At 42.7% G+C, this 21,934-nt stretch overlaps 1 protein-coding gene across 4 annotated transcripts in view; it reads right to left on the bottom strand.

The window, feature by feature from the left end:
- IFNAR2 (interferon alpha and beta receptor subunit 2) overlaps positions 1 to 13,642 on the bottom strand; it is a 35,054-nt gene extending 21,412 nt beyond the window's left edge. For 3 of the 4 annotated variants that reach the window (XM_017883919.1, XM_017883922.1, XM_017883921.1), the window contains exons 1-2: positions 13,324 to 13,642; positions 1,611 to 1,702 (exon numbers count right to left, since the gene is read on the bottom strand). In XM_017883919.1, the coding sequence (XP_017739408.1) occupies positions 1,611 to 1,665 (55 nt within the window). In that variant the 5' untranslated portion in view covers positions 1,666 to 1,702; positions 13,324 to 13,642. Of the gene's footprint in view, positions 1 to 1,610; positions 1,703 to 10,849; positions 10,879 to 13,323 lie in introns of all 4 variants that reach the window. The other variant, XM_017883920.1, reaches the window with a different exon arrangement.
- Positions 13,643 to 21,934: the final 8,292 nt, after the last annotated feature.

Genomic DNA, 21,934 nt, shown 5'->3' with positions numbered 1-21,934 from the left:
TTTTTTGTATTTTTCAGTAGAGACAGGGTTTCACCGGGTTAGCCAGGATGGTCTCAATCTCCTGACCTTGTGATCCGCCCGTCTCGGCCTCCCAAAGTGCTGGGATTACAGGCTTGAGCCACCGCGCCCGGTCAAGTCTGGAATTCTTTAACACACATCTATTGGTATCAGATTGAGACTTCTTGTGCTAAAGAAAAGCCCACATAGATGGTTTTTATTCCACATTGGTGCCAGCAGCACATGGTGCAAGGACTGTGATCTGAGCTAAAATAAGATCCATTTGGGAGCTGACACTAACAACAGTATGTATGGTCCCTGATCTGCCCTGCTTTTTTCACTTAAAAATATATTTGGGGCCGGGTGCCGTGACTCATGCCTGTAATCCCAGCACTTTGGGAGGCCAAGGTGGGTGGATCACACAAGGTCAGGATTCTAGACCAGCCTGGCCAACACAGCAAAACCCTGTCTCTATTAAAAATACAAAAAATTAGCTGGGTGTGGGGGTGCACACCTGTAGTCCCAACTACTTCGGAGGCTAAGGCAGGAGAATTGCTTGAACCCAGGAGGTGGAGGCTGCAGTGCGCTGAGATCGCTCACTGCATTCCAGCCTGGGTAACAGAGAGAGACCCTGTCTAAAAAAAAAAAAAAGGCTGGACGCAGTGGCTCACGCCTGTAACCCCAGCATTTTGGGAGGCCAAGGCGGGTGGATCACTTGAGGTCAGGAGTTTGAGACCAGCATGGCCAACATGGTGAAACCTTGTCTCTACTAAAATACAAAATTAGCCAGGCATGGTGGTGGGTGCCTGTAATCCCAGCTACTTGGTAGGCTGAGGCAGGAGAATCGCTTGAACCCAGGAGGTGGAGGCTGCAGTGAGCTGAGATCACGCCCTGTACTCCTGTCTGGGCAACAGAGTGAAACTATGTCTCAAAACACACACAAACACACACACACACAAGAACTTTTTTTTTTTTTTTTTTGAGACAGAGTCTCGCTCTGTCGTCCAGGTTGGAATGCAGTGGTGCCATCTCGGCTCACCATGTTAGCCAGGATGGTCTCAATCTCCTGACCTCGTGATCCACCCACCTCGGCCTCCCAAAGTGTAGGGATTACAGGTGTGAGCCACCGCACCCAGCCACACACGAGATCTTTAACACCACAATAATTTCCTTGTTTTTGTTTAAGTACTTGGGCTCACTGAGGGAGTGTCCTCAGAAGCAATTGTCCATCCTAGAAACATTCTCAGAATATGAATAAGCATGCTACTAATTAATCAACTTTAGAGGTAAAAGACATTTATCAAAGATTGGGGAGGAAGAAAGGGTGTTAGGAGAAATTACTCTTCAAATTATAGGTGAGGATAGTCCCAATTATTATTGCCTTAAGTCACTCATTTGTTTTCTGAAAATTAACAACAGGACAGGAAATTACATTGAATCTAAACCACTAGCGTAGGTTTCCTATCTGCTTTCCACTTAACTCCTGACGCTAGGCAGGCTGGAACTGGGTCCTCTAGTCAGGGAAATGAGTTTGTTACTTCCTGCCAGGGCTCTCAAGGAGGATGGCATCACAGCTTGCTTCTGTAAGAGCTAAGATAAAAAGCAGCACTCACCCATGAGAAACAAATTAAGTGGTCTGACGATGAAGGCATTCTGGCTCAAAAGCATCTTTGCTATTTTTAGAGTCTTCTCTTGACTTTTACATCTGAAATCAACATTAGGTGATCAAAATTCTGAAGTGTCTAATAAAATTGCAAATATAAAATGGGAGCAAAACAAGACAGTGAGAGACCTGTAAGGAACAGTAAAATTCCTAGCTCCAGGAACTGGATCATTTACCCCATTTATTCAAGTGAGCCTGGTCTCAACTTCTGGGCCCAATCCCCCACCTAGTCAGGGAGGAATTTTAAATTTAAGTTTTGAACAGGCAACAGTCATTGGGTTCAACAATTTTAAGCATACAAAAAAAAAAAAAAAGTGAAAAGTCTTACTCCCTTTAGAAAACTACTTTTTTTCTTTCGTGAATCCTTCAGAGTGTCTTCACACATAAGCAAAAACAAATACATATTTCTAATTTCCCCATCTTTTAGACAAGAGATAGCATGTATAGTCCCTGTTCCACCCTGCTTTTTTCACTTAAAAATGTATTTGGAAGATCTTTCTATCCTTGTTTTTTTAAATAGCTGGATAGAGTTCTACTCTATAGACACACCATTATTTATATAATTAGTACCCCTACTATAGACATTTGAATTATTTCCAGTCTCTTCTGCAAGGAAATCTCTTTCATTTTGTACATGTGCCAGTTTAAGTGTGGGAAAATTTTCAGAAATAGAACTGCTAGACAAATGACGTATCAGTTAGGGTTCTGGCAGGAAACAGCTCATTCAAATTAGGATAGACACTTTAAAAAATAAATTTAAGGGGTACAAGTACAGTTTTGTTAGATATATTGCATAGTGGTGAAATTTGGGCTTTTAGTGTACCCATCACCTGAATAGTATACATTATACCCATTAAGTAATTTCTCATTCCTTAACTCCCCACACCCAATCCACCCTTCTCAGTCAGTAATGACTATTATTCCACATTATATGTCAGTGTGTGCACATTATTTATTAATAGCTCCCACTTATAAGAACAGGTGGTATTGACTGTTTCTGAGTTGTTTCTTTTAAGATAATGGCCTTCAGTTCCATCTATGTTGCTGCAAAAAACATAATTTCATTCTTTTTTATGGCTGAATATACTGTGTGTGTATATATATATATATATGTAACTTTTTTTTCTTTTTTTTTTGAGACAGGGTCTTGCTGTGTTGCCTAGCCTGGAGTGCAGTGGTGCAATCATGGCTCACTGCAGCCTCAACCTCCCAGGCTCAAGCAATCCTCCCACCTGTCCCCCTAAGTAGCTGGGACTACAGGCATGTGTCACCACACACCGGCTAATTAAAAAAAAATTTTTTTAGAGACAGGATCTCACTATATTGCCCAGGCTGATCTCAAACTCCTGGATTCTTGCCTTGGCTCCCAAAGTGCTGGGATTACAGATGTGAGCACCACACCTAGCCACATTTTCTTTATCCAGTCATTTGTTGATGAACACTTAGGTTGATTCCGTATCTTTGCAACTGTGAACAATGCTTTGTTCTGAGAAATTCATTGTTAGGCTATTTCATTGTGTGAATATCATAGAGTATACTTAGACAAACCTAGATAGTGTAGCCAACTTACACATCTAGGTTATATGGTATAGCCTATTGTTCCTAGGCTATAAATCTGTGCAGCATGGTACTGTGCTGAATACTGCAGGCAGTTGCAACATAGTGGCATTTGTGTATCTGAACATATTTAGACACAGAAAAGGTACAGTAGAAATATGGTATAATCTTATGGGGCCACTGTCATATAAAGAGTCCATCTTTGCCCAAGACATCATTAGGGGGTGCAGGACTATATTTACAAATGTGTGAGCAGGCTGTAGGCAAACCAGAAGGGAGAGTATAGAACCTGTAGCTCACAACATTGAGGCCTGTGACCACTCTGGGGCCCAGAAGGCAGAGTACAGAACCTGTAGTTCACAACATTAAGGGCTGTAGCTCACAACATTGAGGGCTGTGCCCACTCTGGACCTGCAGAAGGGAGAGTCGAGAATCTGTAGCTCACAACATTGAGGGCTATGACCACTCTGGGCCTGCAGAAAGGAGAGTATAGAACCTGTAGCTCACAACATTGAGGGCTGTGACCACTCTGGGCCTGCAGAAAGGAGAGTCGAGAATCTAGCTCACAACATTGAGGGCTGTGATCACTCTGGGCCCTAGGAGGGAGAGTAGAGAACCTGCAGCTCACAACATTGAGGGCTGTGACCACTCCGGGCCCCAGGAGGGAGAGTACAGAACCTGCAGCTCACAACATTGAGGGCTGTGACCACTCTCGGCCTGCAGAAGGGAGAGTCGAGAATCTGTAGCTCACAACACTGATGGCTGTAAATCACTCTGGGCCGGAAGGGGAAGAGAAGGAGCTGACACTGCAGTTTGTAAGGAGAAACTCCTGTATGAGCAGCTATGACATGAGACCACTAGACACAGCCAGACCAAGAGGGCAGTGCAGGCAGGAGGCTGAGGGATAAATATCCCTCACTGCATCCCTCACTTCTCTCATTTGGGGCTCCCCATCGGCTGAACACAACCAGAAGCCATAGGGCAAGGGGCCTGGGTTTGTATCCTTACCAGACAGGATACTGGGCCAACTAAAGAGTGGGGAGAGGGGAAGGTGGGTCTGAAGAAGCAGACGGAAGAGACCTGGCAATGAAATTATGCATCTGTAATTTGGATAGAAACTGTCACTCCGGCCACCCTCGGGGCTGTACAAATTTATATAACTACCTGTAATGTGTAAAAATTTTGGTTTCCCTACCATCTCTTCGTAGAGGTGTATCATCAAGTTCTTGGATTTTTCTCAAATTCATACATGAAAAATTGTCTTTCACATTAATTTGTATTTCTCTTACTCTGAGTATGATCGAACATCTTTATCTTTTCATAGGTTTAAGAGTGATTTGTATTTCCTTCTCATTAACTGTTCGTGCCTTTGGCAATGTTTCCATTGAGCTGTTGCTATTTTCTTACTGGTTTGCAGGAGTTTTTTTTTTAAGTAGAAGGGAAATAGTGATATGAGTCACATCTTTTTCTTTTCTCCCTAGTCTGTCACTTGCCCTTTGAGTTGTTTGTGCTGTTTAAAAAAAACCACCCCTCCCAAAAAAAAAACACCCAGAAGTTTTTGAGTTTTATGTTTTCAGATTTAAAGGTATTTTCTTTCTTAGCTTCTAAATTTTGAGTCATAATCAGAAAGTCTTCCCTACTCCAAGGTGAGAAAGGAATTCTTCAAGACAAATTTTAAGGAGCCCCAGTAGATCTTGTTCTTTCTCTCTCTCGGATATTTTGTCCCCATCCACATGACTAAGACCTGTAGATTGTGGGCATTCTTCTGTCCCCCAAACACTGGGGAAATACCATCAAAATAAAAAAAGACCATGAAATCGCAGACTTGTCATGGCTTGTGGAGACTGTCTGTGGCTGGTGACACAGGCATAAGAAGAATTTACCATGACAGTTTAGGTCAAGAAAGGCAGATTTATTAGAGAAAGTAGGAAAATATATTGCAAGGGAGCAATGGGCAGGTCAGTAAGAGAGGAGCTGACTGCCAGGAGACAAAGGCTTGTTGGGGATTTCATAAAATGCAATTTGGGCTGAAGAGTGCTATGTGGAGGACTGACAACGCCAAGGTAGCCGGGAGCTAACTTGCATTCTTCTGTCAGCCGAGATGTTTGATGATAAGTTGAAGCATTTGATGGTAAGCAGGAAGATTGTGAGTTATGTGTGCAGGAGGGTCATATGTCCTGGGCCATAAAGAAAGGCAGACCTATAGCTTCTCTACTTCTTCTTTTTGTTTGTATGTCCTAGACCATGAAGCAAGGTAGACCTAGAGCTTATCTGCTTTGTTTCTTTGCTTTCCCCTAGACCCCCCAGACTGACTCCTCTTCCTTAATTAGGACTTCACAAGACCAAGTTCAAGCTAAAACAATTTAATTTTAAGTCTTCTCTGTTGCCACAGTAGCAGGTCCAACCTGGGGTATTCTCTTAGAGAAATCCAAGTGATTCCAAGTCAAAATTTCCAGCCTTGCTACAGACTCCATCACCCAAACATGACTTCCTAAACCACATGCCTGATTACTAGATTCTTCTTGCTTGGAAAATATAATATCCCATCTTGGCATCCTGCCTAAATTGTTAATGGAGCGCCTTAAAACTCTTGCTGACTACAAATAGATCAGTCTTCCTAAACCATGGCTAGTTTCAGTCCCCCTGGGCCCTGCAGATATCCAAACATGACTGCCTAGAACTAATCCCATAATACTGTAACCATTGAGAAACATCTGCTGAGATAGCTTGATGTGACGTCATCTCCCATAATCACTCCACAACAGAGGGGTTGCCTAATTGTGAACATTCCCCTAGATACCACCACACCCAGACTGTAGAAGGGCAACTTCTTCATTTTATTTTTTGAGACAGGGCCTCACTCTGTCACCCAGGCTGGAGTACAGTGGTATGATCTCAGCTCACTGCAACCTCTGCCTCCTGGGCTCAAGCGATTCTCCCACCTTGGCCTCCCAAGAGGCTGGGACTACAGGGATGTGCCACTACACCTGGCTAATTTTTGTATTTTTTTTTTAGAGATGGGGTTTTGCTATGTTGTCCAGGCTGGTCTTGAACTCTTGGGCTCATGCGATCCTCCGGCCTCAGTCCCCCAAAGTGCTTGGATTACAAGTGTGAGTCACCGTGCCCAGCCAGGGCAGCTCCTTTATACTTGTACACCTAACCTGACCTCTGCCACGTAGCCTCTGGTCCCTCCGTTTGTCTCCAATGGTGGCACATCTTCATCTTTGTTATATATCTGCAGGAACACTCAGTGTCTTCAGCAGCTGAGAAAACACACACACACACACACACACACACACACAAACACACACTCTCTTAGAAGTCCCATTCTCCCCCTCTGGGCCAGGGGATGGCTTCCTCCCTTGCTTTCTTGTAACCCATACTTCACTTGGAACCACATGCCTGATTACTAGATTCTTCTTGCTTGGAAAATATAATATCCCATCTTGGCATCCTGCCTAAATTGTTAATGGAGCGCCTTAAAACTCTTGCTGACTACAAGTAGATCAGTCTTCCTAAAGCATGGCTAGTTTCAGTCCCCCTGGGCCCTGCAGCTAGAAGGATCCTACACTTGGCTTAAGGCTCTCCTGTGGCTGTCCCGAAATTCTTAACCATTTTATCTTTCAATGTGTGTTTTGTGCTAGGAGCCCCAGCTCACACTTGGATTCTTCCCCATCTCCTGCAGGTTAGGCTCCCAGCAGAGGAACCCCAGGCCCTGCCTGGCTTCTCTCTCTATGCCTAACAACTGCTGCTGCTGTTGGCATGGGGCATCAACTGGGACCAAGTTCCACTGAAGCTGTCCTGGTGCAGATGCTGGAGAGGTCAGGGCCAGCACTCCAGCCTCGCCCCATGGACTAGAGTCAGAGGGCAGCTGGCTGGAGGTTGGGTCTGGCAGGGATGAGTCTCTGGGTCACTCTTGACCCAGGTACCTAGCATGTCTGAGGCAGAGATGTAAAGACCCTTGAACGAAGCCACTACACTGTGGGTTAGGATGGTAGGTGCTTGGGAAAGGGAGATGTAAGACTTGACTTCCCCAGACCCTGCCCCAGGCTGGATCGAGGGGAAGCTAGCAGGAGGGGGATGCCTAGAAGTCAGGTGCAAGTACATGCATCCTAGAGTCACCAGGGCAGAGGGGACCCAGGGACCTGTGCGAATCTGCTCCAGCTCCCTCGGTATCCCTGTGCCTGAGGGAGGGCTTCCTCAGGTGGCTCTGTGCCTGGTGGAGACCCTCTCTTCCTCTTTGCAATCTTCCTGTCTGGCTTCAGTTTGCTCCTTCTGGCTAGTTCGAGTGAACCTCCCAAGATGTGCTGTAAAGTCCTAATGGTATAACTTGGTATAATTCATAATTCCATATATGAATTAAATGTTCTTATTTAAATCTGGTTTTGCATAACATAAAGAACTGCAATATTCATGCTAATAATTCAAGTTTTTATTTTTATTTTATTTTTTTTGAGACGGAGTGTCGCTCTGTCCTCCATGTTGAAGTGCAGTGGCGCGATCTTGCCTCACTGCAAGCTCCACCTCCCGGGTTCACGCCATTCTCCTGCCTCAGCCTCCTGAGTAGCTGGGACTACCGGCACCCGCCACCACACTAGGCTAATTTTTTGTATTTTTAGTAGAGACGGGGTTTCACCGTGTTAGCCAGGGTGGTCTTGATCTCCTGACCTTGTGATCCACCCGTCTTGGCCTCCCAAAGTGCTGGGATTACAGGCATGAGCCACCGTGCCCAGGCTATTTTTTTTTTACTTAGAATGATATTAAATAGCAAACAAAAAAACATTACGTGTTGAGAGAGAGGGACTGTGGAAGAAAAGGCTTTATATGTTAGTACCTTTAGTGGTACTTTCTCCTGCATTTTTATTTGGCTCTGGGTGGGCCCTGCGAATTATGTAGTCCGCTCAGTCTGCAGCTCACTGTTGCCTGACGATGCACTAAGCTCCTTAGGTTAAATTCAAGGCTATCAGCCTTTCCAGTTTTTCCTGGAGTTATTGTCCTGCTGAGCTCCAGGTGACAGGTCATGCCCTGCTCTTGTCAGAGGTGTTGGAACCACAGTGACTCCATCTTGAGTAGCTCCTGGGTAAAATGAGGCTGAGACCTGCTGGGATGCATTCCCAGGGGGTTAGGCATTCTTAGTTATAGGATAAAATAGGAGGTCACGAAGACCCCGCTGATAAGACAGGATGCAGTAAAGAAGCTGGCCAAAGCCCGCCACACCAAGATGGTGACAAAAGTGTCCTCGCTGCTTATTATACACTAATTATAATATATTACCATGCTAAAGGAAACTCCCACCAGTGCCACCAGTTTGGAAATGCCATGGCAACATCCAGAAGTTACTCTATATGGTTGAAAAAAAGTGAGGAACACTCAGTTCCGGGAACTCCCACTCCTTTCACAGACAACTTATGAATAATTCATCGCTTATTTAGCATATGATCAAGAAATAACCATAAGTAAACTCAGTGGAGCAGCCCATGCTGCTGCTCTGCCTATGGAGTAGCCACACTTTTATTCCTTGACTTTCTTAATAAACTTGCTTTCACTTTATTCTGTCAGCTTGCTCTTGAATTCCTTCTTGTTCGAAACCAACAACCCATGTGGTTTCCCAGGCTGAACCCCAATTTTGTCACAGGTTCACCCTGTAACACTCCAGCCTTCTCCATTCTGAAAGAAAAGCTCTACCTGCTATTTACCTTGAGACCAGACAAAATACTGCCAATTTTCAAGACCCAGATCAAATGGATGGATTGGGTGAAGTGATTCTTTGAATTTCAACTCCTCCCAGATGGACAAAACCCTCTGGGAACTCGCTGCCTCATAGTCTCCTGGTAGAAAGCATGGCTGTGTCTTTCCTTCTGTCTGACACAGACTGATGCACATTGCCAGGAAGGCAATGAATAATGAATGAACTGGATTCAGAAATGTTAGACAAATACAATTACACATCTTTTCTAGAAATTAGAAAATATGAAAAGTACAAAGAAGAAAGTAACACTCATCCTTATTCCTATCATCCAGCATCAACAATTGTTAACATCTTGGCATATTTGATTCTAGTTTATTTTCAAATATCTTTCCTTTTCTTCTGTAAAATGATTACTATCATTAACATTAGGTGAATATAATCCCACAAAACTTTCTATGCACACACACACACACACACACACACACACACACACACACACAGTGTTTCTGTTTAATGTTACTTGGGGAAAGACTAAAATAAAGTCAAAGGAGTTGCTAAAATTTAAATTTTTTTGTCCATAAGAAAGTATAATCTCCTACAATATCCCTCTAAGGTTTTAAATAAAACCTATGAAAGATATTAAAAGTTACAGTATTACATATTCACATAGCACCTTTTAATTTTATACCATATTTACTATTCCATTCTTTGAAAGAGAATATTGGTATTCTCATATTTCCTTCCATCTTCCTCCCCGACTTCTCTTTTTTTGTGGCTGTATATTTTTGTCTAGCTTTATAATCCCATTCTATCCTACCCACAATTTCTACAGATGTATTAATTCTATATTTAAATAGAATAAATACTCATCAAGAGTCTTTTTACCATTCTCTACTCTTAAGTTCTTTATTTTGATTTATCTCTTAATTTGCTATTTCCTGGATTTTATTACCCAGCAAGTTTTGTGTTTCCAAAAACAGTTCATGGGTGCTGAATTCCCTTTGTTCTTCTGGAAAAACAATACCTGCCCCTCCCCCCAACCCTGAAAAGTTTCTTTCCCTTGGAATTGTTCCTTCATAATCATCGTAATCTGGCATGTAGTGCTGCACTGAAGTCTGAGGCCAGCTTGATTTTGTTTTCCCCTCCTTTACTTTTTCTTCTCAGATTCCTAAATAATTCTTTCTCTTTGAATTTAAATAGTTTATCTTAGTGCTTCTGTATTCCCATATGACATTTTCTGGAACATGGCATGTTCCTTTGGCCTACAGACCATTTTTTCTTCATTTCAAGAAGCTTTCTTCGGACTTATTTTTATTTGAATTTTCTGTCCCATTTGTTGACTTCTCTACATCTTGGACTCCAGTGGTCCCAATTCTTTATTGTATTTTGTCTTTCACAATCGCTTCTTTCTTCTTAATCTTGGTCCCTTTTCAGTTGAATTCACTGGGCTTCCTTACTGGGCTTTCTCCTATTACAATACTTTTATTTTCAGCAGTATTTCTTCTGTTCTTTCTCCTGACTTATTTGTTCCGTCACTATGTTTTTATGGTCTTCAATTTTCCTTTAGGTCTGCAATCTTCCTTTTCATCTCCAATTTACAATTTTCTCATCTTTGAGTTTGTTTTCCTGGATTTATATTTTTATCAGGTTGTTGTATGGTGTAAGGCAACGGTAATGAATTTCTTCTTCCAAGCATAATTCTTTGTTTTTAGTAAGACGCCTTGAAAGCCACGTTGTACTTTCCTCTCCTTTTTTGCCCCCTTACCATTTCTGATCACTTTGCTGGTGCTAGTTTGGCTTTAGCACCTCCCACTGATATGGCGGGGTGAAACCTTGACTTCCTTTTTACAACTGCACCTGAGTCCAGCTTGTTCTGTAAAGCCTGGGCAATTTCTCTAGCCCGGAAAGTTGGTGCCCAGTGAACCTTCCCCCATCTCACTCACCTTCATCCAGCATCAACAGCCCACTGCTCCTTTGTGAGAAAAGAAAAAAGCAAAGTATGTTGCGATTCAGTTTCTTTCTTTCTTTCTTTTTTTAAAAAAAAAAACCAAAGACTGGATCAGTTTTCTTCTTTCCTATTTGTTACAGAGAATTCTCACTATAGTTTCTGGTGGTTGAGACACACTTGTATTTTAAATATTTTTTTAAACTTGAGAATTAAAAACAAATAAATGAAAACCAGTGACAATGCTGATGGATATCCCCATGTACCAGATGGTAAAACCCTGGTTTGTGGGGTAACTCGTTTTCCTGTTGGGGCCAGAGAAAATTGGTGGTGGCTCTGAACTCCTCCCCATCATACATACCTCTTTTTCCCTATTGTTTTCTCTTTTCTGTACCTCTAAGTCCGCCAACCTCCTCTGCCAACTACTTGTTTTTCCTTTACTCTTCCCTGAATTGCATACCCCCCAGTTTCATTCTTCCAAAGGAAGAAGAAGGACCTTCAGGGCCAGTGCCGTCAAGCTCTGCACTAACATTTCACAAATTATAACATGCACATTTTCTTTTCACATTTGAGCATTTCTGAAATCAGAATGCTTTCATTCTGGTGGCATGGCATAGCAAGATTGACAGTGTTTTTTCTTACTTCATTACATAAAATGAAAGTGCATCTTAGAAGCAATAGCATTTTAGTTTGGGTTTTAGCTTTGATAAAACATGATGATTGAGTCTGTAATACTAGCATTTTGGGAGGCCTAAGCAGGTGGATCATTTGAGGTCAGAAGTTCTAGACCAGGCTGGGTAACACAGTGGAAATCCCATCTCTCCTAAAAATACAAAAAGCCAGCCGTAGTAGCACATGCCTGTAATCTCTGCTACTCAAGAGGCTGAGGCAGGAGAATTACTTGAACCCAGGAGAGGGAGGCTGCATTGAGCCAAGATTGTGTCACTGCACTCCAGCCTGGGCGACAGCGCGAGACTTTGTCAAAAACAAAACAAAACAAAACAAAACATGATGATTGATAATCAAAGATGATACATACCATTGACTCTTGAACAGTTTGAAGGTTTATAAAGGTAGCAGAAAAAATGAGTCCAATGTGGCTTTGAGTGTGCAAGTATGAGCCATGGAATAGATATTTTAATAAATGTTTCACTTCTAAGATAGTACTTCTTGGGTTACGATCCTTTTCATACTTTTTGAAATGACTTTTAAACAAATCACCATTGTCAAATCATATGAACCAAAATCAGATTTTCTTTAACTTTTCAATAAACACATGAGAAACTTTAGAGGAAATATAAGTAAGAAAAATGAGTCATGCAGATTTTTGATTATCTAAAATTGTGGAAAACAACTTTGTGAACAATAGAACTGACAAGTTCAAGTCATTTTCTGAGACAAGCAGATCAAGCCTTATTAGCTATGCCCTAATTGCTAGGGGAGTTTATTGGATATTTTCCTTAGGGTAGATTTTGATAGGGTCTCTGCTATCCCCTCACCCCCTCAAGCCTGCACAGGTGGATTGGGGGTCGGTGGACAGGACACTGAGAAACCTTGGCAAGGAGTGGGACTTAGCCCCTGGGCCAGTTAGCACACACGGGAAACTGCACGTATCCCTGAGCCAGCTCCGGCACTTCCCACCACTGACTCCACGCCCAAACATGCTATATTCGTTTCTAAGACTTCCTGCTAAACAAAACAAGGAAAAAAAAAGTTAAAAGAAAGGAGGTGGGAATACTCAGAGTCAATAAAACCATCGCTAACCAAATAAACGGGCTGATGGAGTCAACTCGCTACTGCGTGTAACGGATTGATTTGCTCAGGGTTGAAACGCCAAGTGCCGATCCCAGTATCTTCCCTCTCCGACCCTGGGAAGGTACACCCTTCTGTCTCCGCGGCCACGTCCCCTCGCCCCTTCCCCCTCCTGCCTCCATACAGCGGATCCGGAGGGGTGTAGGCCACTCCAGCCCCGGTGCCGTCTGTGACCACGATGCAGGTCGAGGGGGCGCTAATCCCAGGGGACCTCAAGGGGGCTGGCTGGAGATCCCGAACCTGAGCACTGGGATGGTGAGCGGGTTTTGCAAGGCGGGGTGGACCTGGAGGAATGTGACCCTCAAACTCAGCAACGACTCACATCTTGCAGTGGCAAGTGTCCGGTGTTTTGGGCATCCTTGGTGGGGAGGGGTGGGACGTGGAGGGGCGCAACGAAAGCGGACTCCCAGCAGGGGCGACGCGTGGAGGGCGCAGGGCAGGGCCCGGGAGTGGTCCTGGGGTCGCAGGTGGGGCCCCGGGAGAGAGGAAGGCCGCACGAGCCGCATCCTCAGGACGCGGAGGGAGGGCAGAAGGAGGAGGAGTCGGGGAGAGCGAGAAGGAACAGGAGGAGATTCCGGGAACCGCTGCAGGGAGGGGGCGTTTTCCCTCCAGTGAGCTGGCCACGCGCTCCGCTCCCGCGTCCCCGCCACGCCGCGTTACCTTTGCAGCTCTCGCCTTGCGGCTCCCGAGAGATGCCAGCCTCGGGCCCCAGCCGCACCCGACTCTGGGACCGGACGCTGGCGGTCGGGATGCGCCCCGCGGGCGGCCTCTCGGACAGAGGCGGCGGGCGGGGGACAAAAGCGGCCCTGGCCGGGTGGCGGTCCGCGGACTGCGCTCGGGGAGCTGTTCGGCTCGCCAGCGGGATTCCTCCCCGCCGGGAAGAAACGTCTTTAGTGTGAGGGCGCGCGCCGAGCGCCGGCCTACGAGTCACGCTCCGAAAGCTCTGGCGCCGGGCCGGAGCCGGGGCGGGGCCGGAGCCGGGGCGGGGCCGGGGCCGGGGCCGGGCAGAGCCACCCGGTTGCGGGCAGGCCACAGGGGCGGCGGTGCAGTGAGCTCCAGATTTTTCGATGGAGTGAAATCTCATGTAAGAACTGGTGTTTATTCGGTGTTCTGCCCACCCACTCTTGCGCATGATTCATGCACTTCATTTAGCCCTCGTTACAACTTTATAAAGTAGTTGTGTTAATATACTCTCCGGAATGCAATATTGTCACGTTCGTTGCTGTACAGAGTATCTTTTCTGATTATAATGGAACAAAGTTAAAAATAACAGAAGGAAAAGTGGAAAATTCACAGATATATGGACATTAAACACCACACCCTTAAAGCAACTGATGGNGGCGGGGCCGGAGCCGGGGCGGGGCCGGAGCCGGGCCGGAGGCGGAGGCCCGGCCGGGGGCAGGGCAGGAGAAGGCAAAAAAGGTCCGGTTATTTACAAGCATCTGCTGCCGATTGTCAGCTCCTAACAATCCCCGCTTCGCGGAGAAAGCTCCATAGGGGAAGAATTTGGGGCTGTTTTGTTTACAGAAGTGTCCTCAGGGGATAGAATAGTGTCTGGCATTTAGAAGACACCCAAAAATGTGTTGACTGAATGAATGAATGAATCAACTAAAGGGTGAATGTGTTCTCTCCTGGCTCCCTCACTTGTTGGTTACATAAACCTCCATGATATAATTCTCCAACCAATAAAACGAGGATAAAAATACCTACCATTGAGTAAATGTTGTAAATATCTACAACATTATCCGTTGTAGATTCTCCCCTCTTCTCCGCGGGTCTCTCCTGCATACTTCTACTCTTCCCTCGACCCCCCCACCCCCCTCCACTGATTAACGTGTTTCGGGATAGGCAGAAAGACAGATATTCTTCATTAATTTGTCTGCCTGTTATTTGCAGCCTGTCAACTTCTAAAATAGACTATGAGGCCATAGACTATGAGGCCAGACGCGGTGGCTCACACCTGTTATCTCAGCACAGTGGAAGGCCGAGGCAGATGGACCATCTGAGGTCAGGCGTTCAAGATCCAGCCTGACCAACATGGTGAAACCCCATCTGTACTAAAAGTACAAAACTTAGCCGGGCGTGGTGGCGGGCGCCTGTAATCCCCGTTACTTGGGAGACGGAGGCAGGAGAATCGCTTGAACCTGGGAGGTGGAGGTTGCAGTGAGTTGAGATTGCTCCATTGCACTCCAGCCTGGGCGACAAGAGCGAAACTCTGTCTCAGAAAACAAAACAAACAAACAAACAAAAACAAAACAAAAAAACGAAAAAACAAACAAACAGAAAAACCCAAAACCAAAATAGACTATGTGGCAGCTTTCAAGTAAAATGTATGTATATTCTAAACATTACAGCTACTAAAACGGAAATGTTAACATGTTTTTGGAGGAGGGGAAAAATACACTAATCATCTAAATTATTTTAACTGAGTATTTAATCTCACGTTCAGCTTTCTGGCCTCCTAGGAAAGGGAGAAGGAGGATGTTCTATAATTTTTGTAGATGGGAAAAATGAGCCTTTTCGTCTATGAAGTCAACCAACATTTGCTGATACTCCTTTAAGGCTAGGCACAAGGGTGATCATAAAGAGGATGTCACAGTCCTGCCTTTCATGTGACCCTTGGCAGAATTCCCACCAGCCCCAAACGATCTGAAGGGAACTCATCTAGGATCCTATTTCTTATAAAAGACATTCAACGTTGAAAATATTTTCAGCCTCAGTTTTAGAGAATTTACAGAAATAGCCTCTGAAAATGGGGGAAATCCAATACCTATTTCCATGTGCCGCATGCACTGTTTTATATAAACATATATATTAAAAATAAAACTATATCAAAACCTTAACTGACTTATTGCAGATTGGATGATAATAGATGATATTTATTTTGTTTCCTTTCCAAACATTCTACAGTAAATATCCTTATTTATATAATTTGGAAAAAGATTTTTAAAAAACAAATGCAGTCCTGGCCAACACGGTGAAATCCCGTCTCTACTAAAAATACACAAAAAACAAAATTAGCCGGGCGTGGTGGCGTGCGCCCGTAGTAGTCCCAGCTACTCGCGAGGCTGAGGCGAGAAAACAGAGGGAACCGAGGAGGCGGAGCTTGCAGTGAGCCGGGATCGCGCCACTGCACTCCAGCCTGGGCGACGGAGCGAGACTCCGTCTGAAAACAAACAAACAAACATACAAACAAAAAACAAAACAAAAGCAAATGCAGTCTATCCCAAGATGTGAAGAGCTTGAAAGTTGTCACTCCACTCCCCACAAGAAGAGAAAAGCTGAACAAATTGAAGATTAACAACTCTTCTTGTTTCAGTATCAGTGAATTGAGTCACAGGGCAAACTGCAAAAACCGAGAGACAGACAAATGCAAAGAATCACAGTTTACAGGGACCAGAAGCCTCTGAAATCATAGTAAAACTTAAATTGTAATTGACTAATTGCTGGAGTTGAGTGTGGACTAGCTTGAGCGTTAAACACTGTTGGGTACTCAGTCTTAGTGGGATACTCCCCCACTTGTTTGAGGTTTACTCCAAGAATCTCTACCAAGTTCTCATGGTAAAGACCACAGAAAAATTCCTGACTGGCCAGTGGGAGTGGAAAAGTAACCATTTTGAGATATGCCCAGAGTGTTCCGTAACAAAAACCTGTCCTCAAGTGGAATTACATTGCCAGAGCCTAGACTGACCTAGCAGAAGGGCAGTTAGACAACTCAGCCCCCTCTAGCCTTCCTGTCTATCATGACTGGAGGAAAAAAGCAAAAGCTAAGAAACTTCTCTGAGGATCGTAGCCCAGAGACTCAGGCCCATTAAAGAAAACTCTAGGAGTTAATCATAAGATTGTAGAATGTTTTGCCTCCACAGTATCTTACCGCCACATCAACAGGACTCTGTAGTATAAAAACGGTGGATTACAACTCCATTTAAGAAGGCATTTCTAGGAAAACCCAAAGACAATGGAGGAGACAAAAATGAGGACACTAGATAAAACTGAAGCCTCTAACACCTACAACTACAGCAAACATTTGACACAGCCTAACTCTAGCCAGATAAACATAACACCTTATCCTAAAGGGCCATTTATCTCAGCTCCTATGACCTGATATGTTATATCTAGCTTTTAACAACAAATTACAAGGCATACTGAAAGGCAGACAACACCAAGCACAATTGGAAGAGACAAAGCAAGCTTAGAAATAAGACTCAGAGATGGCAGAGAATTCGCAAATCAGACCAGGAATTTGAAATCATGATGATTGCTGTGCTAAGGGTTTTGTGTTATCATGGAAAAGTATCTGTTCTGGTTCCTTCCCAGAGCTCCTAAATCCCCTGCAATTTCCTGAGTAATAGGGGTGATAGGAATTATAATGAGGCTACTGTTTTTTTTCCTTTTTTTTGAGACGGAGTCTGGCTCTGTCACCCAGGCTGGAGAGCAGTGGTGCCATCTTGGCTCATTGCAAGCTCCACCTCCCGGGTTCACACCATTCTCCTGCCTCAGCCCGGCGCCCGCCACCACACCCAGCTAATTTTTTTTTTTTTTTTTTTTTGTATATTTAGTAGAGACAGAGTTTCACTGTGTTAGCCAGGATGGTCTCGATCTCCTGACCTCGTGATCTGCCCTCCTCGGCCTCCCAAAGTGCTTGGATTACAGGCGTGAGCCACCGCGCCCGGCAATGAGGCTACTCTTGGTGAGCCCCTGGATAGCTTTTGGATGGAGGCTGGTCACCAAAAAGACCAAACCTAATAATCAGTAAAGCCTGGAACTTTCGGCCCTACCCCCTCTACCCTAACCTCCAGGAAGGAGAGAGGGACTAGAGATTGAGTTAATCATCAATCATGCCTACATGATGTAACCTCCGTAAATAACCCCTGAACAACAAATGGAGTTTGAAGAGCTTCTGGGTTGGTTAACACGTTAAAATTTTGGGAGGATGGTACACTTAGAGAGGGCATGGAAGCTCAGTTCCCCTTTCTCCCATACCTTGTCCTAGGTATCTCTTCCACTTGACTGTTCCTGAGTTGTATCTTTTAACCAGTAGTAATAAGTAAAGTGCTTTCCTGAGTTCTATGAGTAGCTGTAGGGTTTCTGTAGATGTTCTTTATCTGGTTGAGAATAACTGTCCAAATAATAATAACAGCAACATATTAGGTGATTATAGCTTATGAATAAGTGAAATGTATAATAGCAATGTTATAAGGGTTGACAGGGAGAAATTGGGAATACTCTTTTCTAAGATACCTGTGTACTACCCGTGAATTAGTATATGGTTATTTGAAAATGGACTTAGATTAGTTATAATGTATATTGTAAACTCTAGGGCAGTCACTAAAGATTTGTTAAAAAGAAATATAATTAACGTGATTGTTAACAGTGAGTGTCAACTTGATTGAATTGAAGGATGCAAAGTATCATTCCTGGGTGTGTCTGTGAAGGTATTGTCAAAGAAGATTAACATTTGAGTCAGTGGACTGGGAAAGGCAGACCCACCCTCAATCTGGGTGGACACAACCTAATCAGCTGCCAGTATGACCAGAATACAAACCTGCAGAAGACGGGAGAAAGACTAGAAGGCTGAGTCTTCTGGCCTCCATCTTTCTCCCATGCTGGATACTTCCTGCCCTCGAACATCAAATTCCAAGTTCTTCAGCTTTTGGACTCTTGGACTTAACTCCAGTGATTTGCCAGGGGTTCTCAGACCTTTGGCCACAGACTGAAGGCTGCACTGTTGGCTTCCCTACTTTTGAGCCTTTGGGACTTGGACTGGCTTTCTGGCTCCTCACCTTACAGATGGCTGATTGTGGGACTTCACATGTGATCATGTGAATCAATTCTCCCAATAAACTCCCTTTCATATATACATCTGTCCTATTAGTTCTGTCCCGCTAGAGAACCCTGACTAATACAATTAATGTGCTAAGTGCAGAGAGAGTGGGATCATATAAAATATTCAATTAAAACCAAAGAAGGTAGAAAAAGAGAAGGAAGAAAAACAGTAACAGCAACAACAACAAACATAAAAACAAGTGCATTGAATAGAAAACATTTACAAATATGGTAGATATTAATCCAACTATCAATAATATATTTAAGTGAATGGTCTAAATGTACCAATTAAAAGACAGAGACTAATAGAGTAGATTTAAAAATAAATCAAGGGCCAACTATATATTGTCTACTAGGAACCCACTTTAAATATAGAGACACTGATAGATTACATTTTAAAAAATGCCATCCTGACCAGCATGGTAAGACCCTGTCTCTACCAAAAAACAAAAAAACAAAAAAAAATTAGCTGTGTGTGGTGGCAGGTGCCTGTAGTCCTAGTTACTCAGGAGATTGAGGTGGGAGGATCACTTGAGCCCAGGAGTTCGAGGCTGTAGTGAGCTGCACTCCAGCCTGGACAACAGAGGGAGACCCTGTTTCAAAAAAAAAAAAAGAAGAATGGAGAAAGATATGACATTCTAACATTCATCAAAAGAAAGCTGGAGTAGCTGCATTAATTTCAGGCAAGCAGATTTCGGAACAAAGAAAATTATCAGGGATAAAAAGGCAATAATATAATGATAAAGAAGTCAGCTTTCCAAGAAAGCATAACAGTCCTTAGTGTGTATGCACCCAACTCCAAGTGTCTAAATATATGAGGCAAAAATTAATAGAACTGCAAGGAGAAATAGACAAATCCATCATTATAGTTGGAGTTTTCAATATCTGTTTATCAGTAATTGACAGATTGAGCCACCAGGGAGAGAATCAGTAAGGATATAGTTGAGCTGACCAGCATCATCAGTTAATTTGCTCTAACTGGCATTTATAGAATATGTCATCGAACAGCAGTAGAATACCCATTCTTGAGTTCATGTAAAACATTAATTAAAATAGACCACATTCTGGGTCATAAAACTCATGCTAACAAATTTGAAAGAATAGAAATCACACAAAATATACTATTAGATCTTACGGAGTTAAACTCAAAATCAATAACAGATAGCTAGAAAAAGTCTGAAAATATTTGAAGATTAATCAATAAACTTTTAAATAACAAATGGGTCAAAGAAGAAGACTTAGGAGGAATTGGAATATTTTAACTGAATCAAAATGAAAATAAAACATCAAAATTTGTGGAATAAAATGAAAGCAGTGCTTAGCGGGAAATGTATGGCATTAAATGAATACACAAGAAAAGAAGTGTAAACCAAAAAATACAATTATAAGCAGCTCCTGCCCTCCCCCCAACCATCTGAATGGATCTGTCCTCTCTGCCAAGGGCATTCCAAAGTTAACCTGAAAAATTTGTTCAGGCCATGATGAAAGATGGGGTCAGACATGCCTCATTATACCCTCTTCCCTTTTGGAATTCAGGAAAAACTGACCAGCATTAATATCAACACAGATCTTAAGCCTGATAAGAAGCATTTATAATCTATCCTCTCTGAAGCCAGCTACTTGGAGGCTTCATCTGCATATAAAACCTTGGTCTCCACAACCCCTTACTGTAACCCAGACATTCTTTTCTATTGATAATAACTATTTCAACCAATTGCCAATCAGAAAATATTTAAATCTACCTATGACCTGGAAGCCTCATCCCACTTCAGGTTATCCCACCCTTCCAGATCTAACCAATGTACATCTAACACATATCTGAGTGATGTCTCATGTCTCCCTAAAATGTGTAAAATAGGTTGTGCCCTGACCACCATGGACAGATGTTCTTGGAATCTCTTGAGGGCTATGTCAGAGGCCATTGGTCACTCACATTTGGGCTCAGAATAAATCTCTTCAAATATTTTACAGATTTTGACTCTTTTTGTTGACAGAACATAGACCTAAAATCAAAAACTAAGATTCTACCTTAGTAAACTAGAGAAAGAAGATAAATGTAAACCTAAAACAAACAGAAGAAAAGAATTAATAAAAATTAAAACAGAAATCAAAGAAATTGAAAACAGAAAATGAATAGAGAAAAACAACCAAACCAAAAGCTGGTTCTTTGAAAGATGAATAAAACTCATAGACCTCTAGGTGGGCTAACCAAGAAAAAAAAGAGAGAGAAGACACAAATTACTAATATTAGAAATGAAAGAGAGGTCATCACTACTAATCCTATGGACAGTCAAAGAATAATAAAGAAATATTATGAACAATTTTGTGCCCACAAATTTATTAACTTAGATGAAATGGGCTAATTTCTTGAAAGACAAAATCTATCAAAACTCACACAAGGAGAAATAGATAGTCAAAATAGTCCTATATCTATTAAAAACTGAATCAAGGCTGGGCGCAGTGGCTCACGCCTGTAATCCCACCACTTTGGGAGGCCGAGGCAGGCTGATCACCTGAGATCAGGAGTTCAAGACCAGCCTGGCCAACATGGCAATACCCTGTCTCTACTAAAAATACAAAAATTAGCCATTGCAGTCCTACTTGGGCAATAAGAGTGAGACTCTGACTCAAAAAAAAAAAAAAAAAAAAAGGAACTGAATCAACAATTGATAACCTTTCCAAAAAGAAAACACTAGGCCCAGATGATTGTACTGGTAAATTCTGCCAAATATTTAAGGAATAATTTATAGCAATTCTCTATTATGTCTTCTAGAAAATTGAAGTAGAGGGAACACTTTCTAGTTTATTCTGCAAAGCCAGCATCACTTTAATGGTAAAACCAGTAAAGACAATACGAGAAAGGACAACTATAGACCAATATCTCTCATGAACATAGATGCAGAAATTCCCAACAAAATATTAGTAAACCAAATCCAACCCTATATAAAAAGAATTATAGGTCACAATTACATAAGATTTATTCTAGTTATACAAGGCTGGTTCATCCTTTGAAAATCAGTTAATGTAATCCATCATGTCAACAGGCTAAAGGAGAAAAATCACATATCAATAGATGAAGATAAAACATTTGACAAAAATCTGACATTCATGATAAAAACTCTGAGCAAACTAGGAAGACAGAACGTTCTCAACTTGCTAAAGAATGTCTACAAAAAAACCCTACAGCTGATATTATGCTTTATTGTGAAAAACTGGATGCATCTTCCCTAAGATTGGGAGGAAAGCAAGGATATCCATTTCATTAGTCTTATCAACATTGTACTGGAAGTACTAGGTAATACAATAAGATAAGAAAAAAAAAAGATGTACAGACTGGGAAAGAATAAATAAAACTTTTTAATATATATTTTTTAAATTTGCAGTTGACATAATTATCTATGTAGGAAATTCCAAAGAACTGACCAAAAAAAAAAAAAAAAAAAAA

Source organism: Rhinopithecus bieti, unplaced genomic scaffold (genome assembly GCF_001698545.2).
Source record: "Rhinopithecus bieti isolate Rb0 unplaced genomic scaffold, ASM169854v2 scaffold_13207, whole genome shotgun sequence".
Taxonomy (NCBI): Eukaryota; Metazoa; Chordata; class Mammalia; order Primates; family Cercopithecidae; genus Rhinopithecus; species Rhinopithecus bieti.
The sequence above is the reverse complement of the archived record's forward strand: the minus strand, read 5'-3'. Positions and strand labels throughout refer to the sequence as shown.